General features: G+C 37.5%; 2 protein-coding genes across 17 annotated transcripts in view; both read right to left on the bottom strand.

Annotated features, from left to right (window-relative positions):
- The window catches only part of LOC135104317 (uncharacterized), a 122,640-nt gene extending 113,376 nt beyond the window's left edge, over positions 1-9,264 (bottom strand). For 3 of the 14 annotated variants that reach the window (XR_010270379.1, XR_010270383.1, XM_064011577.1), the window contains exons 1-2: positions 9,039-9,264; positions 42-119 (exon numbers count right to left, since the gene is read on the bottom strand). Coding sequence is in view for 2 of the 14 variants with exons in the window: in XM_064011577.1 (XP_063867647.1) it covers positions 42-119; positions 9,039-9,069 (109 nt within the window). In the remaining 12 variants the exon portion in view is untranslated. The other 11 variants (XR_010270388.1, XM_064011576.1, XR_010270386.1 and 8 more) reach the window with 10 other exon arrangements.
- Positions 9,265-12,946: 3,682 nt separating this feature from the next.
- Positions 12,947-26,736, bottom strand: LOC135104310 (histone deacetylase 11-like). 3 transcript variants are annotated; one of them, XM_064011569.1, is made up of 11 exons: positions 26,128-26,736; positions 25,662-25,896; positions 23,888-24,025; positions 23,464-23,524; positions 22,790-22,928; positions 22,553-22,663; positions 22,098-22,189; positions 21,452-21,659; positions 21,027-21,193; positions 20,513-20,621; positions 12,947-20,388 (listed from the first exon to the last, which is right to left on the bottom strand). In XM_064011569.1, exons 4-11 carry the CDS (start codon positions 23,517-23,519, stop codon positions 20,233-20,235), a joined length of 1,038 nt encoding a protein of 345 aa, XP_063867639.1. In that variant the 5' UTR covers positions 23,520-23,524; positions 23,888-24,025; positions 25,662-25,896; positions 26,128-26,736; the 3' UTR covers positions 12,947-20,232. The 3 variants fall into 3 exon arrangements, with proteins under 3 accessions (XP_063867639.1, XP_063867638.1, XP_063867640.1); XM_064011568.1 differs by lacking the exon at positions 26,128-26,736 and having other exon boundaries at positions 25,662-25,941; XM_064011570.1 differs by lacking the exons at positions 23,888-24,025; positions 26,128-26,736 and having other exon boundaries at positions 25,662-25,941.
- Positions 26,737-26,907: the final 171 nt, after the last annotated feature.

Raw genomic sequence — 26,907 nt, 5'->3', positions numbered from 1 at the left:
CCAATGAAAGTCCAACAACAGAGGGCAGTACAGTCACCCACCTGGTACACCAATGTCATGGGTAGCAGGAGACCAGCAGATGGTGATGGCACTCCACAGGTGCCGCCACTTCAACACACCTGCATGAGATGATTGCATTAGAGTGGAAGTGACACAAAATCAACCAAGATATCCCCTGAAACTCTTTGTGTGCCTAAAATGAAATATACAAGAGTTGGATGTAGTAATGTAATTACAGTAAAATCCCTCTCATCCGGCATTCGAGTATCCAACAGCTTCAAGTATCCGGCACATTTTTCCCCGAGCCTTAAAATCAATAAAAAATCAATGTGTACTCATAAAATCGATTAAAATTCCCGCACGAGGCATACTTTGTCCCCTTGCCACCAGAGCGCACTGCTTCGCGCCACCTGCGGCCCACTGCACTGTGTTTACTCAGTGACTCAGTCCTGCGTGTGCACTGTTTATCGCCTGACACCTTCATCATGCCTAAAGTTGTAGAAAAGAGGAAGCATGTTGTGCTTACACTTAAGCAGCTGATCAGATCAGCTGCTGATTAAGATCAGCTGATCTTTGTTATGGTAAGGTGCATGAGTGTAGGGTGGTGATTGTGGACATAATTTCACTTCTATTCAAGTATCCAGCAATATTCAAGTATCCAGCATGTCGGCGGTCCCGTTGATGCCGGATAAGAGGGATTTTACTGTAACACCTGTTCACTGACATTTTTGAAAGGAAATAAGTAAAAGATGAAAAAAAATTAGATTCAGAGAGCAAAATTCTAATTCTACTGGGATAAATATGCCATTAAAAAGTTGGAACTGCTGTGCTTACTAATGACGAGAAACACTCCAGCATTTATATACATTACTCAGATGCGAACTCTGTATACAAGTTATGAAAAACCATTGAAGTTAGGACTGTGTAGCTTTGATTTCAAATACTACAATAAAACCAACTTAATTTGGCAGCTAGGGTATGGTCATGGTGTTGTTTTTCCCAAAAACAAAACCAGCTGGATTGCCTCCTGGTGAACACATGGTAGGCGATTCCTGTCAGGGTGGGGTCAGCTGCACCTTGCCGTTCACGATGAGTTCAACAATTTGTTTTAATTATTATTAACTTTTCATTAAGTGAATTATGTAGCTTTTTCCTATTTATATTTCTTCAACTTACCCTACAAGTATTATGAAACTAACATACTTGTTCACCATAACCCTGGTGTGAATTAATAAAAATAGTATGTCAAGATAAGGTCACCACTTCACCAAGGCCTGGGTCAGGCTGGATGGGTGAATGTTGCCCTTCATGATGAGTTTAATATATTTTTTTCATGAAGTAAATAACAGAGATCTCCATTCTTGGAGACTTCAATGTTCACCACCAGCTTTGGCTTTCCTCTCCCTTCACTGACCATCCTGGTGAACTAGCCTACAACTTTGCTATCCTCCATGACCTAGAGCAATTGGTGCAACACCCTACTCATATTCCTGACCGTCTTGGAGATACGCCCAACATTCTTGACCTTTTTCCTGACCTCTAATCCTTCTGCTTATGCTGTCACCCTTTCTTCTCCATTGGGCTCCTCCGATCACAATCTCATATCTTTATCTTGTCCTATCACTCCTCAGGATCCCCCTAAGCGAAGGTGCCTCTGGCATTTTGCCTCTGCTAGTTGGGGAGACCTGAGGAGGTATTTTGCTGATTTTCCTTGGAATGACTACTGATTCCGTGTCAGAGACCCGTCTTTGTGTGCTGAGCGCATAACAGAGGTGGTAGTGTCTGGCATGGAGGCATACATTCCTCACTCTTTTTCTCGTCCTAAACCTTCTAAACCTTGGTTTAACACAGCTTGTTCTCATGCTATACATGATAGAGAGGTGGCCCACAAAAGGTACTTACGCCTTCCATCACCAGAATCTCATGCACTTTATATTTCTGCCCGGAACCATGCCAAGTCTGTTCTCCAACTAGCCAAAAACTCCTTCATTAACAGAAAATGTCAAAACCTTTCAAGATCTAACTCCACTCGTGATTTCTGGCATCTAGCCAAAAATATCTCCAATAACTTTGCTTCTTCTTCTTTCCCTCCTCTATTTCAACCAGATGGCACCACTGCTATCACATCTATTTCTAAAGCTGAACTCTTTGCTCAAACCTTTGCTAAAAACTCTACCTTGGAGGATTCTGGGCTTGTTCCTCCCTCTCCTCCACCCTCTGACTACTTCATGCCACCTATTAAAATTCTTCGCAATGATGTTTTCCATGCCCTCGCTGGCCTAAACCCTCAGAAGGCTTATGGACCTGATGGGGTCCCTCCTATTGTTCTCCGAAACTGTGCCTCTGTGCTTGCACCTTGCCTAGTCAAACTCTTTCAGCTCTGTCTGTCAACATCTACCTTTCCTTCTTGCTGGAAGTTTGCCTACATTCGACCTGTTCCTAAAAAGGGTGACCGTTCTAATCCCTCAAACTACCGTCCTATTGCTTTAATTTCCTGCCTATCTAAAGTTTTTTAATCTATCCTCAACAGGAAGATTCTTAAACATCTATCACTTCACAACCTTCTATCTGATCGCCAGTATGGGTTCCATCAAGGCCGCAATCTTCTGGCTTTCCTTACTGAATCTTGGTCATTGTCTTTTAGAGATTTTGGTGAAACTTTTGCTGTTGCCTTGGACATATCAAAAGCTTTTGATAGAGTCTGGCACAAAGCTTTGATTTCCAGACTACCCTCCTATGGTTTCTATCCTTCTCTCTGTAACTTCATCTCAAGTTTCCTTTCTGACCATTCTATTGCTGCTGTGGTAGACAGTCACTGTTCTTCTCCTAAATCTATTAACAGTGGTGTTCCTCAGGGTTCTGTCCTGTCACCCACTCTCTTCTTATTATTCATTAATGATCTTCTAAACCAAACTTCTTGTCCTATCCACTCCTACGCTGATGATACCACCCTGCACTTTTCCACATCTTTTCATAGACGTCCAACCCTTCAGGAGGTAAACATATCACGCAGGGAAGCCACAGAACGCCTGACTTCTGATCTTTCTAAAATTTCTGATTGGGGCTGAGCAAACTTGGTATTGTTCAATGCTTCAAAAACTCAATTCCTCCATCTATCAACTCGACACAACCTTCCAGACAACTATCCCCTCTTCTTCAATGACACTCAACTGTCCCCCTCTTCTACACTGAACATCCTCGGTCTGTCCTTTACTTATAATCTGAACTGGAAACTTCACATCTCATCTCTAGCTAAAACAGCTTCTATGAAGTTAGGTGTTCTGAGATGTCTCCGCCAGTTTTTCTCACCCCCCCAGCTGCTCTGTACAAGGGCCTTATCCGTCCATGTATGGAGTATGCTTCACATGTCTGGGGGGGTTCCACTCATACTGCTCTTCTAGACAGGGTGGAATCAAAAGCTTTTCGTCTCATCAACTCCTCTCCTCTAACTGACTGTCTTCAGCCTCTCTCTCATTGCCACAATGTTGCATCTCTAGCTGTCTTCTACTGCTATTTTCATGCTAACTGCTCTTCTGATCTTGTTAACTGCATGCCTCCCCTCCTCCCACGGCCTCGCTGCACAAGACTTTCTTCTTTCTCTCACCCCTATTCTGTCCACCTCTCTAACACAAGAGTTAACCAGTATTCTCAATCATTCATCCCTTTCTCTGGTAAACTCTGGAAGTCCCTGCCTGTTTCTGTATTTCCACCTTTCTATGACTTGAATTCCTTCAAGAGGGAGGTTTCAAGACACTTATTCATCAATTTTTGACCACTGCTTTCACCCTTTTATGGGACTGGCATTTCAGCGGGCATTTTTTTTATTAGATTTTTGTTGCCCTTGGCCAGTGTCCTTCCTACATAAAAAAAAAAACCACACACTTCCCACTTGTATTCTTCGAATTACCTTCTAAACATAGTTATACATAACAAAGCAGCCTAAATTAAAACAGCCATAATAGTTAATGAGAATAACACCTTCTTGGAAACATTGTATAAATCTGCATTTATGCCACGTTTTTTTTATTGATGTACAGATATACATGTATAATGACTTCACTTTTTGTGGGATATTATATTTATGTGAAAATTGTATTTATTATTTCTCTATCTTATTTCTAATGTAGCAGTTTCCAACCTTTTTTTCTGTTTCTCCCCCTTCAACCAGTTCACCTGTTTGTATTTCCCCCTTTGTAAAGTGACCACAAAATTATGGAATTTCGACCAAAATTATTGTACATAGTCACTACCAAAGGCAATCGAAGCAGAAATTTTGATTTGTATTTGTATATAGTACTTGAAGAAAAGTCAACTGCCACATTATATGAGCTTTTTTTTCTGTTGGCCAGTATCTGGTCATTTTTATTTTCCTCAATAGATTTCCCCACTGGAATTCTAAAATTTCCCCCAGGTTGAGAAATACTGTCTTAGTGCCTTTTTAGATGTATCACAGAACTTACTTGCAGTAGTTTTAGCAAAAGAGGCAGCACAGTACCCACACTCTGATCCCAGCCTAGCTGCCAAATTAGTCTGACCTTTCTGTAACATCAGATCTTGCTCATTTCCAATCTGTGTCTTAAAAAATGGACTGTATCATATCACACACATAACAACTCTAGGCCAACCTCACCTCAGACACACTTCCTCACATCCACCCAGGGTTGGAAAAAACCTGGGCTTAAAAAAAAAAAAAATTGGGGGTTATTTTTATTTTTATATTATTTTTATTCCTCATATTTATATGTAAATCAGCTTAAATATGTAATTAAAAAGTAAAACAAAAGCTTGAAGCTTCTTTTTTTTTCATGTAGGAAGGGCACCAGGCAAGAGCAACAAAAAGGCCCACTGAGGTGCCAGCCCCTGAAAAGAGTCAAAAGTGGTAGTCAGAAATTACAAGACAAGTGTCTTGAAACCTTCCTCTTGAAAGAGTTCAAGTCACAGGAAGTGGAAATACAGAAGCAGGCAGGGAGTTCCAGAGTTTACCAGAAATAAAGGGATGAATAATTGAGAATACTGGTTAACTCTTGCATTAGAGAGGTGGACAGAATAGGGATGAGAGAAAGAAGAAAGTTGTGTGCAGCAAGGCCACATTAGGAGGGGAGGCATGCAGTTAGCAAGATCGGAAGAGCAGTTGGCATGAAAACAGTGGCAGAAGATAACAAGAGATGCAACACTGCAGTGATGAGAGAAGCCAAAGACAGTCAATTAAAGGAGGGGAGTTGATAAGACAAAAAGCTTTTTATTCCACCCTGTCTAAAAGAGCGGTATGAGTGGAACCCCACCATACATGTGAAGCACACTCCATATATGAACTGTACAGAGTTAGCAGCTTGGGGGACAAAAAAAACTGGCAGAGACAACTCAAAACACCTAACTTCATACAAGTTGTTTTAGCTAGAGATGAAATGTGAAGTTTCCAGTTTAGATTATAAGTAAAGGACAGACCGAGGATGTTCAGTGTAGAAGCAGGGAACTGCTGAGTGTAAATGAAGAAGAGGGAATAGTTGGAGATGTTCTTGGCTGGGTGCCAGAAGTCATGATAAGAGTTTGATCTTGAAAGATTTTGACACTTTCTATTAATGAAAAACATACACTTACTTAGGTCATGCAGATACAGGTTGGTCTGGCTGGACAAAGCCTGTGTCAACTTGTACTCTACAGGAAATGAACAGATCATCAGGCTTGACTGCTTGTACACTTTTTATGTATATGTGAATATATAAACCTTATTTATCATTATGATATAGAAATAAATTTTGATATGTAAAATATTTTTATTAAAACCCAAAAATCCAACTTAGGCTGTTTTTTTATTTATTTATTTTTTTTTTTTTTTTTTGTTGGGGTCATTTTGAGTTTTTTTTTTTTTTTAATGGGGTGGGTTTTTTTAATGCCACTCCTGCATCCACCTCTTCACAAACACCTAAACTCTTCTTTTCTGCTTATGTATTTACATCATTCTCTACATTCATTTTTATCTTTTTCTTAGCTCCATACATCTACTTGACATTTTAGCAACCTAACAAGATACTGCCATGTTCTCCTTCTCTCTTAAATATTCCCATTACCTTTTCACCTTTTTCTATACAATCTTTATATATATATATATATATATATATATATATATATATATATATATATATATATATATATATATATATATATATATATATATATATATATATATATATATATATATATATATATATATATATATATATATATATCTTACTTGTAGCACAATCATATCTATTTCTTTCTCAACTCCCCAGATCTCTTGACCTTTAAACAACTTCAGAAGAGAGACATCTCCATACTCTTTCCCTCCTAAACATCATCCTTCCAGGTCTTCCTGAACATGCTCTTCTTATGCCTTACCCTAGAGTGCAGGGTCATCAGTGCAGGAGTAATGGTTGGAGACAGTGATCAGCAGTGTAACCTTTGGCCTCTTCTTCACCATCTCTTGCAAGCACTCCACATTATGGCCATTGACGTTGTTGTACAAACCCGATGGATGTCAAGAAAATGTAACAAAGGATCATATGCTTACTTGCATATACTTACTTGCATAGTAAAATATGTACTATACACTACTATATCACACGTGGAAGTAGTGGAAGCAATAACATTTTTCATGTCATTGTATTCATGTTCTTTCTTCAAGCAGACACATTCAAAATACTACTATTACAGAGGGTGGGATTTCATTAATTCCAAAATTAACAAATCCAGTTATCACAACAGGGTTGGTAAATGTGACTATGAGCTGCCAAATGAAAAACCTATAGAAATATGAATGGGTCAAGTACTACTATAATATAAAATGTGTGCATGAGAGAGAGAGAGAGAGAGAGAGAGAGAGAGAGAGAGAGAGAGAGAGAGAGAGAGAGAGAGAGAGAGAGAGAGAGAGAGAGAGAGAGAGAGAGAGAGAGAAACTTGAGCAGGTTCCCTCTGTGTTTTATGAAGCAATACGGCAGTTCAACTCACATTACCCCATTTTGAAATGTTGGACTGTACCAATCTCAGGCACAGCTACCTATCTGAGAAAAGCTTCTTATTAAGTTTCATTAGTAGTGTCAATTTGTGTAAAATGTATAATTTTTTTTTTTTTTTTTTTTTTTTAGTTCATACTTTTACACAAATATTGACATACAGAACCTAGTGTGACTTGGTCAGTCTAGAGGGAGCATCAAGAGGTTAAATATTTGGCTAATTTAGTTTTTGAAGTGCCCCTCACTGACAAGCCACCAAGAGATTAACACAATTCTTGGGAATGACTCTAAGCAGGGATGATGTTCACCAAATCAATCACAGTAACCTCACTACCTAAAGGTACAAAATATGGCAACAGTGCCACTGACTGATGCTCTCATTCCCTTGCTGGTTTAGTATTTCCATATTGCTTTGAAACATGTAATAAATAAATGTATTTATTATTTACGACCTGATTATCCACAGATTATCCAAATAAAACAGTTTTATATTACTAAACAATGGTTTCAGAAAGAATAAAGTAAATGTCACACCATTTCAAAATGAGATGGGAATACACAAACAAAATCTGGAGTGAAAGTACCGGTCCGTGGCAGTCTTACTGTTCACAGTTCATAATGTATATGCTTTCCCCATACAAAACCTGTTTTTCTACCATGTGACTTGGCATGTTGTGCAATGGCATCTGAATAAACTAAAATGAAAGTATCTAATAGATGGCATGAAGCTATTGCAGTCTTTTGTGTGTAGCTGGGATTAGTTAAGATTCCATTTGGTCAGAGAATTTATCTGAGTCAATGGACAAGCTTGAAGACTGCTGTGAAACCTTAAGCTTTTTGAATTGGAAGGAGGCAAATTTAATGCGCACAAGTAGACCTGAACTGATGATAATAAAGAACACATTAATTTAGTTTAACATACAATAGTTTGGACTTTCAGGGAGTAAGCTTATCGTTTCGATAAATATACGTGATTCTGCCGAGGAACAATTACCATATTAATTCAGTGGACATCAAAAACTACCACAACAAATTTCCCTATTTGATGGCTCATAGGACTCATGGGCTCATAAGACATGCCCAGTTTTGGCAGACACTGAAATGGAGAGAGAAAAAAAAAAAAAAAGATAAATGAGCGGATTTAAGCTCTGAATATGAAATGAAGGATTTCACCTGATATTTGAAGACTCTCACATACATTTAGATCATTATTAGATCACAGTATTTTGCATTTAAAAACTTTAATATTTGCTAGTAGCCTACGTACCAATCCTGTTGTGAGATGTAAACATGTACCTGGCATATGGCGTCGGCAGTGACTATGAGACTACAGAGGTAACAAAGTTTGTTCATAAGAATGTTAAAAGACAGGTGCAATTTTAATTGTATGAGTGTGTGTCTTACCTTAAGGAGTAACGGCATCACATTATTTAAAGAACGCAGTGAAGCTTGCCCGTGTCACCGGGTTCGGCGCGTAACTGACCGCGTGTTTGTTTTGGTACATGCAATGCGTGGTGCATGCTCACTTACGCAAATTCTTCCTGACTGGTGTCATTCTATGTGAATTACCGGTAAGTATGAACTATTATATATTGTTACCTTGAAAGAAAGAGTTGTTTTGTGGTGTAGTACTAATCATCACTTTGTTTACATGTGCGAAGATGTCTGGGATTTGATTTTAGAGGCTCTGTTGCCAAAGACTTACCACCAATCACTGCCTCAATGCTGAACCTTGGCCTCATAGGATGCAGGCTCATTTCCTGAGATTGTTTTTTTATTTTTATTTATTTTTTTTTTCTGGAGAAATGGTGCGTCTTATGAGCCATCGAATACGGAATCTGTGAAGATGCCGCTTTCCGAAAGTTTACCGAAGCAGGAGTCAAGCAGAGCCATTCAAACAACACAACCTTCCAGAACTTGCCCTCCCATCTCCAACGTTAGGAGTATAGGTCCAGTAATCACACACAACAATTAATTTTTCTAAAAGTTTTCAATCATAGGAGACGGTGAAGTGAACCCAACCGACCGTTTCTTGGATTCACTTACTTAGCAGGATCTTGGTGAAGGTGCCCACCATGGGAATAACAGAGGTGCTCCTGAGCCTGAAGGAAAGGGGGTGGGGTCCTTCATGTCAGGGAAGGGCTATCCATAGCTCATTTCCCTCTAGTTCTGCCATGGTTAACTGATCCTGATCTTGATGCTACAGGTGAAGGGATCGCTCCAGAGCCAAGCCTTTGGAACAGGAACTCTTGTAAAAAAAAAAAAAAAAAAAAAAAAAAACTACGCCCAACTATGGACTAACCCAAAATAAAATGACATGAACCAAATATAACTCTTAGGAACTAAAATAATATATATATATATATATATATATATATATATATATATATATATATATATATATATATATATATATATATATATATATATATATATTGTTACACCAGGGGTATGGGTGCGGGTGGCAGCACTGTGGAGGTGGCAACACTGGGAGAGGCAGGGACAGAGAACGAGCGGAGATGCGTGTCCTGAGAGGAAGCCAGTGTGTGCCTGCCTGCTTTGGAAGTGTTTCCCTGCCTGTTGAGTGCCTGTCGTGCCCTGAGAGACTTGTGGTGTCCCTGTGAACTTGTAAAGCAGTGTACTCGCGGAGGATTTGTCAATAAACCTAGGAAATAGTGCCCGTGTTTTCCCTTGTGCCCTGGCCTCCTGTGTGTGTGTGTGTGTGTTTCTTGTCCCAGCGTTCGGAATGTGACTTATTTGAGGCCCAGCTGCTCTAGTTTCTCGACCTGTGCCCATGTGGATAACATGCCCACCCGGAGTGAGGGGTGGGCACAACAATATATATATATATATATATATATATATATATATATATATATATATATATATATATATATATATATATATATATATATTTTTTTTTTTTTTTTTTTTTTTTTTTTTTTACAGAAAATTTCTTTTCTTATTCATTCGAGTAATAAAAAAGATTGTTCATCAATTTTAATTTTAGAAATTAAAAATTATCTCTTATTGCTATATCAATTTCTGATGAAAGGAATATCTCCCAGTGATGCATTTGGGAATGCGTCGTGGCCTGTGTGGCCTGCTGCAGGGAGTTCTAGAGTTTACGAAAGAAAGGGATGAATGATTGAGAATACTGGTTAACTCATGCATTAGAGAGGTGGACAAAAAAGGGCTGAGGGAAAGAAGAGTCTTGTGCAGCAAGGCTGCAGGAGAAGGGGAGGCATGCATTTAGTAAGATCAGAAGAGCAGTTAGCATGAAAATATCAGTAGAAGACAGCTAGAGATGCAACATTGTGGCAATGAGAGAGAGGCTGAAGACGGTCACTTAGAGGAGAGGAGTTGATGAGATGAAAAGCTTTTGATTCCACCCTGTCTAGAAGAGCAGAATGAGTGCAACCCCTCCAGACATGTGAAGCATACTCCATACATGGATGGATGAGGCCCTTGTATAGAGTTAGCAGCTGGGGGGGGGTTGGCTGAGAAAAACTGGTGGAGACATCTCAGAACACCTATCTTCATAGAAGCTGTTTTAGCTAGAGATGAGATGTGAAGTTTCCAGTACAGATTATAAGTAAAGGACAGACCGAGCATGTTTAGTGTAGAAGAGGGGGACAGTTGAGTGTCATTGAAGAAGAGGGGATAGTTGTCTGGAAGGTTGTGTTGAATTGATAGATGGAGGAATTGAGTTTTTGAGGCATTAGACAATACCAAGTTTGCTCTGCCCAATCAGAAATTTTAGAAAGATCAGAAGTCAGGCATTCTGTGGCTTCCCTGCGTGAAATGTTTACTTCCTGAAGGGTTGGACGTCTATGAAAAGGCGTGGAAAAGTGCAGGGTAGTATCATCACCGTAGGAGTAGATAGGACAAGAAGTTTAGTTTAGAAGATCATTAATGAATAATAAGAAGAGAATGGGTGACAGGACAGAATCCTGAGGAACGCCACTGTTAATAGATTTAGGAGAAGAACAGTGACCGTCTACCACAGCAGCAATAGAACAGTCAGAAAAGAAACTTGAGATGAAGTTACAGAGAGAAGGATACAAGCCATAGGAGGGTAGTTTGGAAATTAAGGCTTTGTGCCAGACTCTATCAAAAGCTTTTGATATGTCCAAGGCAATAGCAAAAGTTTTACCAAAATCTCTAAAAGAGGATGACCAAGATTCAGTAAGGGAAGCTAGAAGATCACCAGTGGTGCAGTCTTGATATATGAATATTATATATGAATATATATATATATATATATATATATATATATATATATATATATATATATATATATATATATATATATATATATATGAATATTATTCTTCTGCATTTCATAATGTAATCATCTGTAAGCTTAGATAAAAAAAAATTGTATCGGAAAATTTTTTTTCACAGATCTGGACTTGCATTGAAAATTTGTTTTAAAAATTGAATTTAAAGAATTTTTATATAACAATTGTGATATGTTGCTTCCTTAAAAAGAACCATTATAAATAATTAAAAATAGTCATTTGAATTCTTTGGAGTATGGTAAAAAAAATATTTTTCAATCTCTGAAAAAAGTAAGATACGTAGAAAACACTTTTTATATGAATATTTATTTATTTTTTTCATTTCATAATGTAATCATCTCTAAAAAAAAATTTCAATTTTTTTTACTAGTCCGGACCTGCGTTGAAAATTTTGAAAAAAAAAATAGAATTTAAAGAATTTTTATATAATAATTCTGAAATGTTGTTTACTTAAAATGAACCGTTATACATATGCAAAATAGTTGTTTTAGTTCTTTGGAGTACGGTAAAAAAAATAAATAATTTTTCAATTTTTGAAAAAAAAATTACAGAAAACACTTTTTGATTGATATATAGATTTTATATGAGTATTCATCTTCTGCATTTTATAATGTAATCATCTCTAACCTTAGATAAAAAAAATTTTCTCAATTTTTTTTTTTTTTTTTCTTTCTATGCGAATGGTTATCGCAGAGGCGGAGTTGCTTTCATGATGCCTAAAAACGGCTTAACTTCCCTCCTTCACATCTTCCTCTCTCTTCTTTCTCACATTAGTACCTATCTTCTCTTACTCTACTTCGCAACTCTTTGCATATATAATTTCTTTCCCATGTTCCCTTCTTCTTCCTCCCTCTCCCTCCTTATCACAGCCTCTCTCAAAGCTTACCCTCGCTGCCTCATCTTTCCCTCATTCTGCTTTCTCTTCCTCCAGAATGAAAGGAACAAGGAAAGAAGTGGAGGAAGAGAATAGTGATATTTAAGTATCAAATCTCCATACAGCAACAAGGAAAGAAGAGATGGAAAGAAAAATTATCACAAAGTCTCATAAAGCACACTTACAGATAGACAGACACAGACCTTCCCCAGACACTAGCAGAATTGGGCTTGCATTATGTGAAGTATTGTCTTAACCAGTTATATTTATATCGTATTAGAAGAAAAACACAAGTATCTCTGAGGGATGGAGTATATTATAAGAAAGCAATGGATACACCTCAGAGGTAGTTATTAAAGGACTAACGAGGAGAGGTACCAGGGCACCCCGTTGTCAGGTGGCAAGGTAGTACAGGTGCTAATGAAGAACACACACAGAGGATTTATTCACTTGTTTATCTACTTTTCTTCATTTATATTTCTGGTAATCTTCAAAAAGCTTAAGTTTTCTCTAATAAATGCAAATCACTTTCTGTAAAAGCATCATTTTGCCAGACTGACACATGGAAGGACCTTGGGTCCTTTTTTTCAGTTGATTAAAAGAAAAATAAACAAGAGAGAGTGAGAGAGAGAGAGAGAGAGAGAGAGAGAGAGAGAGAGAGAGAGAGAGAGAGAGAGAGTTAACAATACCTGATATTGTATTAATTCTACCTGCCTGTCACCGTATTACCTAAGTATTAATCCTCTGCTTTACAACTGTAAATAAAAAAATAACTCTTCTCTGTACAAAAGTGACATTTATTATACACAGCATTACAATCCATTAGCATTGACAGTGCAATATAAACAGTCACAATACAATGAAGACTGCCATCTCATAGAAAGAGAGAGAGAGAGAGAGAGAGAGAGAGAGAGAGAGAGAGAATTTCACATACAACTAGCAAAAGTATTATATAAATTTAACACTTGATCATTGAAACAAATAAAACATCCCCAACACTATCATTTGGCTTCAAATGCGGTCACATAATTATTTTTCAAATAATCTATTAATTCCATTAAATCTGGGAAGACAATGCAATGTAGACTGAACAAAATTTTACATCATGGGATTCAATCAAAAGTTGAGGGGGTGGCCAAATGGAAGAGCAATACAGTGGAGATGCAGAAGATGGGAGAAAGGAAAGAAAATACAAGAGATAAACTCATACATATCCCATCCACTAGTACAAGAGAAATGACAATGGAGAAGGAGAGTCTTTCGAGGAAGATGCAGTCTAGCTTCCTTGGTGTTCACCTGAGAAGACATAGCGAAGCGTAGAAATGCCAGAATTTGGTGTGAAAATTAATGTTTCAGTCTTTGAGGCTAACCTAACCTCTACTTTTGATTTTCTTTATTTGATTTTTTTTCTTTGTAAAAGTTTTCCTCAGAAAGTAAACTTACATAGCTTCGTCATAATGTAGTTTCATTTTGAGGTGTTAAAAAGCATTTTCTGGGTGTTCTGCTTAATCTTTCAAGAAGAAAAACAAAGACCCAGAAGGTAATAATCTGACTCATCCTACAATTCAGAGAGCTCTTCATCAGATGATGAATGTTCTGATTCTGAACAATTTTCCGTTGATACTACAGATCACATTCCAAATACAAGAATATAAACTATAAAGCATGAAATACAGTCGAGTAAATATTTATTTAAAAGTTTTAGTTCTCTTTTTTCATGCCTTGAAGGAAATGTAGCTGAAGATAAACATTAACACAGACTAGCATAACATGTTTCCTATTGAACTGTAGCTAATTTGTAAGATTACATACTTAATTTAGACATATTTCTTTACAAGTGTATAGACTAAATTGAATGTAAAATTCACTTGCCTCTGTAAATGTGTTTCACACATTTGTATAAACTATGATAGATAATAACAATGATTCATTGAATCTGGGATAAGAAAATTATGAAATTTGGTTTTAAAAATTTGCCTTTTGAATTTTGAATAAAATAAATAGAATTTATATGTGTTCTTTGATACTTGTGCACCAGTTTGTAACAGTATTACCTAATTGTTTATCCTATCATGCACATTCAAATTGAGAAAAACAAAAATGCATGTCTAAAAACAACTCACTATCAGGTCATGCAGTAGAGAATGTGTTCACTTGCAAGAGAGGCATCTGACTTTTTGAACAAGTACTCTAGGAACAGAGAATGTGAAGTTACTAACTGCAGCTAAGAGTATTTACAGTATTCCAAAATATACCAAGAGTATCTCATTATCTGGAAGTCTTATATTTCCACCTCAGTTTAACTATTTGGCACAATGGAAAAGTTTTCATAAATTTCAAGATCTTTTTGAAGGATAAAATCATGTGCTTTATAGAACACTGAGTGGGCCAAACAATACCTGACTACACATCTTCACTCTACAAACATCTCTACTGACAAATAAGAGCCTGAGAATTAATGTTTTCATAATAATGTTTATAATGCAATGGAATAAGTATTACTATGTTAAGTAGTCTGCTTCTTTTTCATTACCTATCCATTATATTATATTACAAACAATACCAATAAGATGAAGAAAACAGTGAGCTATGAAGCAGCATCATAAAATCTTAATAATCTAAAGGCTCTAAAACTCTAAAAACATGTGAACATTAAAGGGTTACCTTCCTGAGAGGAGACTGAGGGGAATTACTCCTAACTATTCAAGTAATATCCATGGACTTGACTTGGGGATAAAACTGATTTACAGAGGAAAGGAAAAAAGTTAATTTATTCACAAAAACAAAAAAGTCTCCAGGTATTAATGGGTCTTTAGCAAAGTGCCAACTGTAAACATCTTGGAGAAAGGAATTTCCTAACTTCTGCCACATGAGTGGTCATTGCTGCACAGCCAGTCTTTATCATTACTTATAAGAGACCAAATGCAACAGTGTACCATATTTGTAGCATGTATCTTACTCTGGCTATATCTAGTCTTGGATATAATAGTTAAAAATTTCTCCAAGATCATCACTATAAACTTTACTCACAGACACCCCTTGAGTTAACAAGCTATTAAAGTACACTAATGTATATTTCAACCTTTGAGATATACACAAAACACAGTTGGTATGGTGTAGAGGTGAAGTCAAGTTCACATTAATAAGAGTACTATAGCAGCAACTAATGCCTAGCTCAGTATGGAGGAACTAGAGTGCACATAAAGGATATGATCTTACAGCTTTCTTGATATTTCTTCTCATATCTGACAATAAACAGGAATTCCTACTCTACAGTCTACAGTAGTGTAGTAATTTGAGAAACATACTAAATTGTGAAAGGCTGAATTTATAGCTGCATGAGCCTTAATGTAAGTATTTCAGTTTAAACACACTGTAGTGCATCCAGTTCTGCTACTTCTTGTAGATTTCAAAGCATTACAAATATACTTCAGCAAAACTAGAAACATCTTGTGTAAACATTTAGACTCATTTCTAGATGTACTTCTCATAAATTAATAGAATATTGAAAGAACACTAAACATCCCTAATGAAACCTTTACTATAATTTCGGACTTTGTCCTCAGACTTTGTCCTAAAACACAGAAAAAAAATCAATACTTGAACAACTAACCAATGAAATAAAAACAAAACAGTTGTACGTGCAATACTCATTTTGACTAGATTCAATAACTTTGTTTGACACATTCTTCATAGAAATATTTACGTAGATAACAAGCTATGTATATTATAAATTTTATTTTTAAAGACTGGAGATGTCATGTAGTTGTAACATTTCCTGGAACAATGAGGTGAGTTGTCTACAACTGCAACACATGAGATTCTAATGCTAAATCAGGCCTTTGTTTGATTTTTCTTCATTCTACATACCTAAATTGAGGCTTTGGAGGCACTATTCATATGTAGATCTGTTTCACTATTAGGTGTGTGTGTGTGTGTGTGTGTGTGTGATAAAATAGACTTCCAGCACTACATAATGTGCTGTCAATTGTGTTCATGAACCATAGGCACTACAAAATAACCTTTCATGAGCTTCACATATTGTTTTCCAACTAAGGATCTTCAAAACCTGAATATTTCCAGCTTGTATCTAAAATAATTATATTTTGGTAAGAATGCAGTTCATATATAATTGAACAATTGTACAAACAATCACATATGCAAACTAGATGAGGGTTGAATGAAAGGCAAAAGTCAAGGATCCAAGCAGTTGAAATGAGTTACTTGAGAAGTGCCTGTGCTGTGAAAGCATGGTGAGAAAAGTGTTTACATCAGGTTTGATATGTCAAATAAGCTGAAGAAATTAAATGTGGAGAGGATGAGGAAAACAAACACAGCTATTTAGGAGTGCCGGGTGACATGAATAGGTGTATGGTAAAGGTGACGGGTACAACAGGGTGACCCCAAGTGAAATGGGAAGACAAAGAACTGAAGTATGTTAGAAAAAAGAATAGGATGATTACAGCAAGCAAAGACAGGAATGAATAGACTTCTATCACAACTATTCCCATAAGGGAGTTTGGAAACAGGCTATCAGATATGGATAAACAGATGAACATAAGTTAAAGTAGAACTCTAACTTATAGTACACCTCTCTGTTCTCATAACATGCAGTAATTGCCTGTAATGAAGAAGACTGATAATGATATACACAAAAGCAACAGTAAAGATATTTCACCTTTCAAAAGAATCTTGCTTTTGCAGAACATAATATGTACTCTCATTTGTAAATTAATACATACCTAACAAACTACTATTACTGTACATACACATATAAAACTCAAATTTTGCCATAGTAGTGCTACTTTCTCAACTACACAACATATGGCATATCTGTCTTCATGACTCCTACACAGTAGCTACCCTTCTGTATGCATGTGTACTCTGTAACCCTAGTATACAAGTAGCAGCTTTCCAATGTGCTGATATTATAGCCTACAAGAAGGAAGAGTCAACACAGGATTTCATTCAGTCACAACTTATGAGAAAGCAATTAAATTTTTAAAAATATGCATTCTCAAATATCACATATTTCTGTAAATCATACAGTACTATGTTATCTAATGAAAATTAATGATGAATATATCTTCCACTATGCTTATGGTAAATTACACTTTCAATTGTACTTTTGGAAAATCTCACTTAAAAAAGGCTAATGCTATACACTTGAATTTAAAAAGAAATACACAAGGAAATAATTCAATATAATTATCACACGTTCCATAATGTAAATCCTAAAATTTATGTGTACCCTGAAATTCTACGCAGGAGCCACTAGATCTACAGCACCACAACTCAGTTACTCTACCCTATCCTTAGCTAGTTTACTTTTGTACAGTGATGAGGCAAAGTTATGAGCATTAGCTAGATATTTCCACAACCAAAAGAAAATAAGTTCAAATTCTTCAAACATATCTACTGAATATTCATCTTAAAAAGAATGAAAAAAAAATAGCACAAAGAATGAATTAACAGGCCCCTTGCTAATGTGTGTAGCTTAAGTTTGATTTAGCCATGTGCCGTGCTTCTGCAATACAGCCTTGTATGGATCAGACACAAGACATGGAGATGGAATGCAGCACAACAATCACAAATACATACAATGGGAATGACAAGCATGTGGGTCATCAAGATGTGAATATGTGTGAGAATTTTGGCATGGATGCAACAATGAAAAATTGCACATATACTTTTAAAGGCCTTAAGAATTAATCACAATACAAAACTTGATACTCCTTGTGATCTTACAAGATGTATGGTGACACATGAATTTCATGATCACATACAGTACTTATAAATATACTGACTGCACTAAACTGCCCTTCATTTCCATAATTCATTTAGTTAAGCTCTGCCAAATAAAATAATATCACAATTATTTATAATAAATGCTGCCTTCAAACATAAAACTAAAAATATGACCATTTTTTTCAGTGGTCAAACCATTCGTGATTTTCTTCATTATTTAATTCACAAAATTTATCACTGAATGTAAGTTCAATGTACCTAAATAAAAAAAAAAATTAAAAATTAATAGCTGGGGTTTTTTGTTATTGTCAGCCTTCACCTGATGCTAAAAACATGGTGGCCATCAATAAAATAGAAAGTAACAGATAGTACTTCATTAATAAAGAAAATGTCTGATAGTAGTAATGTAAGTACAGTAAAATCCCTCTTATCTGGCATCAACGGGACCGCCGACATGCCGGATACTTGAATATTGCCGGATACTTGAATAGAAGTGAAATTATGTCCACAATCACCACACTACACTCACGCATCTTACCATAACAAAGATCAGCTGATCTTAATCAACAGCTGATCTGATCAGCTGCTTAAGTGTAAGCACAACACGCTTCCTCTTTTCTACAACTTTAGGCATGATGAAGGCGTCAGGCGATAAACAGTGCACACGCGGGACTGAGTCACTGAGTAAACACAGTGCAGTGGGCCGCAGGTGGCGCGAAGCAGTGCGCTCTGGTGGCAAGGGGACAAAGTATGCCCCGCGCGGGAATTTTAATCGATTTTATGAGTACACATTGATTTTTTATTGATTTTAAGTCTCGGAGAAAAATGTGCCAGATACTTGAAGCTGCTGGATAGTCGAATGCCGGATGAGAGGGACTTTACTGCAGAACTCAGGGAAAAGGAAAATAACTCAAACTAGAGGGCATTGCCTCCATAAATTTCCTTATATGTGTTCAGTTGAACTATTGTTTGTTATAATCTTTTTCCTCTATTAGCACAAGGTGCTTCATTCCCTGATATGCCTAACATAGGAGATGATACTATATTATACCTTTGGATAAATCATACACCTTAAAACCTGTTGTCAAGAAACACCTGCTTTTCTTGACTTAAGCAATGTTCTACTTAATACATTATCACATATAAAAAAAATATATCATTCCATAAAACAGATTATAAAATCATTAAAGAACACTGAAGTAATATTAAAAACTACAACCTAAAACATTCTTTGTTACATATGAGAAAAAATAAACAGACCTCTTATTCTCAATACCTTACAAAATAATAAGGCTTGTACAGGATTACTACTGTGATATTGAAGAGTTTGTATCTGTTACTAATGGACTAACATCACAAATCATATAGCTCTCAGGTACAAAATTAGGCAGAGTGAGGTGTGTTATGTACTGTGTGTGTGTGTGTGTATATATATATATATATATATATATATATATATATATATATATATATATATATATATATATATATATATATATATATAATTTTACACAAAACTCAGTTGCCTATCACTCTATCACTACAATCTGTTCACTAATTTGACAGGTGAGCCTTCCCGTCTTTTCCAGGACCAGCTGTACACACCCTGGGATGGGGGATGGAGCGTGACCATCCCTTGAGTCAATGAGAACAGACTGTAATTGTGGGGAAAGATACCTTGCTATTTATGGTGCTGAAAAAAAGAGCATTTAAGAGAGACTTCTTATAACAATGTAACAATGAGATTCAAATTTTTAAAATGATGTAACAGAGGTGCTTTCTTTCCATGAATCAGTACATAATCTAAAGGTTTGGATTTTACTATGAGGTCCTGGTTCATAAAAAAACTTAAATGATCACTGCTGATTCATCTCCATGAATTCCTGAGTGAATACCATAAAAAAATAATTTTAAAAGATCCAAAACCTCTTGAAAATAACTGCACTATGAATATTAATGCCATAAAAGCATACAAACTTGCATGAGCATGCAAGCACACATGCACACGCACACAAGTTTAATTACAGACATATCCCATTAAATACTGAGGTTATGACACCAAGACAGAGTTCAACTGGCTGCCTTCATTCATAAGGGGAAGCATTATCCACTGGGATTTACGAGGCCTGTATGTCTGTGTGAGAGTACATTCAAAACAACATAGTAAAAATGAGTCATGGGTGCAATAATGAGGTGAATCTCTCACTCACTCACTCACTCCACACACACACACACACACACACACACACACACACACACACACACACACACAGACAATACTTCTTTTAAAAGACTGAAGGCCACCTTGCAGTGATCACATATTAATAAGAGATTTTTTACTGAGATTCCATATGGAGTCAGCAATGACAGCAGCTGTGGAGCGCTGGTAACCTCCACTGGTGAGCATGACGATGGGCACTTGTCTGTGGGTCACTTTGCGGAATACAATCTCATCCCTTTCAATGATACCCTGGCAGGAAGAAAAGCAAGTGGTGAAACTACTTGGCAATGTTTGTGACTGAAATCTTGTATGATTCATGTGATGTGTTTTAGGTGGTGCTCAGTGTTGCTGGTCAAGAACACAAAAGGCACACCTGCTTTGTGACAGAGAGAAGACCCAGACTGTCTCCCTCCATAATGTCTGTCCCTGCATTGTAGATCACCATTTGTGGGCTGAACTCGTTGAGGGCACCTTCAACATGCCTGCAACCAAAACATCACTGCATTATGAACTACATTATTACACCATATAATGGAGCTTTCCCAAGGATGTAGGGACTTCTGATAAAAGACATAGATGCTAGAAATTTCTCACTATGCAAACTTTTATATTTCATAAAATGTAAGATGTCTAAGGAATGTTTGTATTCTTTTAATTTAATTTTTTAATAATTTTATTTTCTAATGTGCAATCTCTTGGATGCTACCTCACATACATCAAAGACAAAAGTCTCTGGTTACATGCATAATGTGTATATAAATACACCAATTAATATAGATTAACCATGATTTGAAGGGAGATCATCAATGAACCAGTGTTGGTGCTGTCTTTAATTTTATATTACTATGATATTCTGAGCCACAAGAAGAGATGAGGATCCAACTCACGTGCTGACTTTCTCTAGGTACTCTTCATCCTGGGTGTAGGCAAAAAGTTCAACCCTGCGGCGAATGGCTTTCTTGGCATATGAATCATTGGGGTAAATATACTTGTTGTACATGTCAAGAATGTAGATGTCCTTCCTACCCATGAAGTCTCTTTCATGGCCATTACCCTAAAGTGAACAATAAAAACTTGTATGTATGCACACTTACTCCTAACACATGTAAACATTACTCCTGTGATTACATGGCAGCACACAAGAAGTGCAGTACTTTGTGTCCTCATGTCATAGGATAGTAATGAATTAGTATTTTTCTTAAGAAATTATTTACATAATTTTTACAATGGGTAGTCTATTACTGGCAAGTGGCACCACATAGGAAATACCTGGATGACTGAACTAGACACGCAAGATCCTTCACAGTCATACCTGATGGGCATCAAGGTCTATGATCATAACACGCTCCACTGAGGGATAATTGTTGAGAACGAAGTGGATGGTGAGGGAAATGTCTGCATAGGCACAGAACCCGCCACCCTCATTGCCCCAACAGTGGTGGAAGCCGCCTCCAATATTGATGGCCCAGCCACGCTCCATGGCCAACTTCCCAGCCAGCACACTGCCTCCTGTCTGATACCTTTATGGGAAGAGATGTAAGGAGATCAAGACTGCTTACCTGCCTGCTCTCTCTCTCTCTCTCTCTCTCTCTCTCTCTCTCTCTCTCTCTCTCTCTCTCTCTCTCTCTCTCTCTCTCTCTCTCTCTCTCTCTCTTTCACATGTAGAAATGCAAGCCAAGACTGAATGATTGTTCCATTCCTAAAGGCTATCTGCATTCTGACAACATATGTCTCATTTTACTTTGTAGTTTCTTAGCTCATTCTGATATCTGATACACACACACACACACACACACACACACACACACACACACACACACACATTCGGGTATGGAGACAGGACTAATTGAGCTTTGGCTCGGACCCTGTACTATACAACTAGGTAAATACAACTAGGTAAATACACACACACACACACACACACACACACACACACACACACACACACACACACATACCTGAATGGCTTCAAGACTCTCTTTTGCAGGAAAATGTTAGGCACAAGGGCAGCTGGTGCCACCTCTGTTATTTTTGCCACATTTATGCTCCACTGCAATAAAATATATTTACTTTGTTGTATATATTGTAGTGGTGGACTACCCCTCAAAAATGAAAGCTGTTTAAAGAAGAAATGACAGAATAATATTGAATGTCCTTCTCAATATTCATGTTTTTCAAGTCCAAGAATATTCAAGTCATGATGAAACAAGAAGTTCTTCTCTAGTCTAGGGTTAAAACAAACACATAAATACAAAAGCTTTGGTGCTTTTTTCATGATGTATTCATTGATGTATTTTCATGATATATTTTAATAAATAAATAATAAATAATAATAATAATAATAATAAATAATAATAATAATAATAATAATAATAAACACTGGCTGTGGCTCAGACTTTCCCAAAATACAAACCTTGAGGCTACGTAAGTAAGATGCTGAATGCACCAACCTCAGGTCACTTTCTGTTGCTTCATTTGGACTCACCACCTTCAATTCCTTTATCCATTGTTTCTTCTTCAAATGCTGAAATTACAAAACACATTAGATAGTAGTTCTATGAACACACACACACACACACACACACACAGAATGTAATCAATCCTCTTTAAAGGATGCAAGGATATGTCCTTTTCAAAATATAATTATTACCTTCACAACATTACCCCATTTGCAAGCATCAAAGGGATGGAGCTTCTCCATTCCCAAAAGGTGGATGTTATACTCATCTCGATATATTAGTGAGACACTGTCATCTCCCACATCCATGTATAGCTTGCTCTCTGCTGCCCTGGAAAGAATACTGGGATGAGGAGCCAACGAACAATGGAGTAAAGAGTAGCTTTCATGTTAGTTCTACCTAAATACAGCACAGGAGGAAATAGTTCTCTTTTATGGTCAGTTTGATATTTATTGGTGGAGCCTTCTGATAACTACCTATTACTCTGTTTAGTAGATGAACAGAGGATAGATAGATAGATGAATGGCTTAATTTCACACATTAGACTGCATCTATGTATCAGTGCACCAGGGATGTGGATAAGACAGAATATCACATCTTGTCTCACTGTGAGGTTAAAATGCAGAGGAGAGGGATCCATGTCTTCTCACTCTGCTCCCTTTAATTGTTTTTTTTATAATATGCAGGGAATATGATAGCAGTAAGCTTCTGGTCCAGCTGCAGTGTGTGTGGCTGGGCTGTCTCCCTACCACATGGAGGAAAACATTTAGTCTGTCTACTTCCTTCTTGCAGCTTATCTCATGTTCTTACATTCTAAAAACATCTTCAAGCAGTAACACCACTGAAAAGCTCATTGGAAACTCACATGTTTTTGGGCATCGAGTCATTTTCAACAGTTTCTTCTGGGCTCACTGACGCCATTGAGTCTGAAATTGTAGCAAAAAGTAAATGTGCATGGCAGAAATAGTGAAAATAAATCAATACTATATAAAAGAAAATTAATGAAATAAGTCTTCAAAATGTTTATGTTGGCACTTCAAATGGTTGTCTTTACAGGATGGATGTTAGTTAAGTGTTAATTATGCAACCGTACAATGATGTTAGGAAATGAATCATAATTGTATTGTCAGAGTAAATTAATGAGAACATCATTAAAGTATGTATCAACAGAATACCCAACATGTCAGCACAAGTGAAGACTGTATCTATGTATGGACAGAATACTAAACAATATACATATACTTCAATGTGCAGGTGGGTTAGGTACTGTGTTAGTGGCTGTTTCTGACCTGCAACCTTCCTGAACTAAAAGTAAACTCCTTAAGGCAGCCATCACCAAAGTGCTGACAAGCTTCCCTAGAGCACCAGTTATGTACGCCCACCCAGACCTTCTTGCCTCTGGACAGGACTCGACTTTGCTGGCCAACCTAAACAAACACATTGAAAAAAAAAGAAAAAGAAAAAAAAATAAAGATGAAAGCCTTAAGTCACTTCCACAGAAAGCATTTTAACTGCTGCTTTCCAACTTCAAAGGTAAATTTGAATTGATATAAAAAAAGGGGAGGAAAAGAGAAAGAGAGAGAGAGAGAGAGAGAGAGAGAGAGAGAGAGAGAGAGAGAGAGAGAGAGAGAGAGAGAGAGAGAGAGAGAGAGAGAGAGAGAGAGAGAGAGCATTAAGTGTGTGATTTAGTGAGTGTTAGTAGCATTTGCTTATCTCACCCTACAGCCTCACTTACCCACCAGCTTCCCAGACTTACTGCACATTGGGAGAGAGATAAAGAAAACTGATGCTCTAAAAATGTATACAAAAATAATTATATATGTAAAGGAAAACAAAAATAGTTATACATGTAGAGGAAAAAGATAGTTATATCTATATATATATATATATATATATATATATATATATATATATATATATATATATATATATATATATATATATATATAATGTGTGTGTGTGTGTGTGTGTGTGTGTGTGTGTGTGTGTGTGTGTGTGTGTGTGTGTGTGTGTGTGTGGAAAAAAAATAGTTATATATGTAAAGGGAATGAAAAATACAGTTATATCATATATGCAGGTATAAATATTCACACATGATACATAATTAACATAACAAGAGAATGAAATGCATCTTAGCATGAAAGGATCCAGCACACATCCACAGAAAGATATTGGTAAACCTCCATGACAACTCCTTCATTCATTTTCAAGGGATTATTGAAACAACAGTGCAAAATATGATTTTTTTTTTTAGAGATGATGCACGCAATAAAGGGAACGGCACTAAAAAGTAACAATTAATCTAAACCTATGTAACTTATAATCAATTTTCATCTTGTTTCTTGTTTATTAGGTCCCACTCCTGCCAAAGCACTCTGCAGGGCCCGCACACCTTGATTTATGTAATATCAATAGTAATCATACTGTATACGCTACGTTAATTGTCAAGGTTTCCATGTCATAACACTCAGAGAACAGAAAAGTTCTTAATTCTTTCTTAAACCTTTAGTACTTCTGATGAGAAGTGACAGTTTATTGCGTAATCTTGGGGCAGAACTGAAGGCACACAATCCAACGTAAGAAAATCTTGGTTCATAAAGTCATTCTCTGTTGTGGCTCTACGAGTATTAATAGCTTTACCTGAATGTATTTTGTGTAATAATTCTCTCAGATATGGTGGATGCCCCATAACCAATGCTTAATGTGTCAAAAGGCAAATACATTTTCTTGTTTTTACAGGTAGCTAGTGGAGCTCAATCAACACTGGAGTAATTTTATGGATGAAAGTCCTAGCATCATTTCAATATCAAGATAATAATGAAATAACATTACCATTTCATAATGGAGGATAGGCTTGGTTAGCTTTAAATCCATACGGTTAATTAATTTCACTGGTGATTCCTTCATTGTGTGGTTCACGATTTGAAAAAGCGTCATATTTCGCCGAGAAATAAAGCCAGTCTCTGGGAGTTAATAGGCCAAGGTTATTTCCATGGTACCTCACTATTATCCTATTCGTTCTTCCCAGCAGCCAAGAGATGTTGTAGTACTGCCAAAGCTTACCTATTGGGTGGCAAGTTACGCCCCGTGGAATGTACCCGAGCTGTGGTGAGTGACGGTCGCCGCTGCCACTGGTTTACTGTCACTCACTGCACAACGTTACGTTTGCCAAGCCAGTGTGCCTGTGTTCTTGAGGTGTCACTGTGTCAGGTCCAGGCTGTCACTGTTAAGGTCACACCCACACTGGCTGTGCTCTCCCACGCACTAGACAGCTGAGTGGCGTAAACACTGCTGTCGACTGATGATGATGGTGGTGGTGGTGGTGTAGAATGTAGAAACGGTAAGTTTAGTAGAGTGCTGCCGCTACCGAGGAAGCTTAAATACTCTTTTATTGCTTTTTTTGGATTACATTTATTTTGTTATGTCATATAGGAAGATGTCCTTCTTTATTTCATAGTTTTTTGCTGCTATTCATGAAACAGGATTTTGCCACACAAAAACTCGAGCAAATAATATGAATGCCACGGACCTACAGTGCCGCCCTACAGTTGCGGTGCCGCTCTACGGTGCCGCCAACTGGTGACTGTCTGTAGTGCCATCCTTTGGTGACGCCTTAAGGTGCAGCCCTTTGGTGACACCCTACGGTGCCGCCCTTTGGTGACGCCCTACAGTGTCACCTTACGGTGCCGCTTTACGGTGCCGCCCTTCGATGACGCAATACGGTACTGCCCTACAGTGCCCCACTAAGATGCCTCCCTTTGGTGACGTCCTACGGGACCGCCCTTTGCTGACATCCTACGGTTCCGCCATACTCTGCTGCCTTCTGGTGACGCCCTATGGTGCCGCCCTACAGTGCTATGCCCCCATCGATAGCTACACGCCCACTGATATCCTTTGATCCCCCATTGATAGCCACTGGTATCGCCCTTTGGTGACGCCCTACGATGCCATCCTACGGTGCCGTCCTTTGGTGACCTCCTAGGGTGCCGGCCTATAGTGCTACACTACGGTATCGCACTTTGGTGACAGCCTACGGTGCCGCCCTATAGTGGTACGCTACGATGCCGCCCTTTGGTGCCACCCTACGGTATCGTATCGTAGCACTCTAGGATGGCACCGCAGGGCGTCACCAAAGGGCAGCACGGTAGGGCGGTACAAAAAAAAAAAAAAAAAAAAACCATAGCGTAGCATTGTAGGGCGACGCCGTAGGCGTAGGGTGTCACCGAAGGACGGCATAGTAGGGTGGCACCGTAGGGCGGTACTGTAGGGCGGCACCTTAGGGTGTCACCAAAGAGCGGCACCGTAAGGC

The sequence above is a fragment of the Scylla paramamosain genome, chromosome 10, assembly GCF_035594125.1.
Source record: "Scylla paramamosain isolate STU-SP2022 chromosome 10, ASM3559412v1, whole genome shotgun sequence".
Taxonomy (NCBI): Eukaryota; Metazoa; Arthropoda; class Malacostraca; order Decapoda; family Portunidae; genus Scylla; species Scylla paramamosain.
This window is presented reverse-complemented; position numbering and strand designations above follow the sequence as displayed.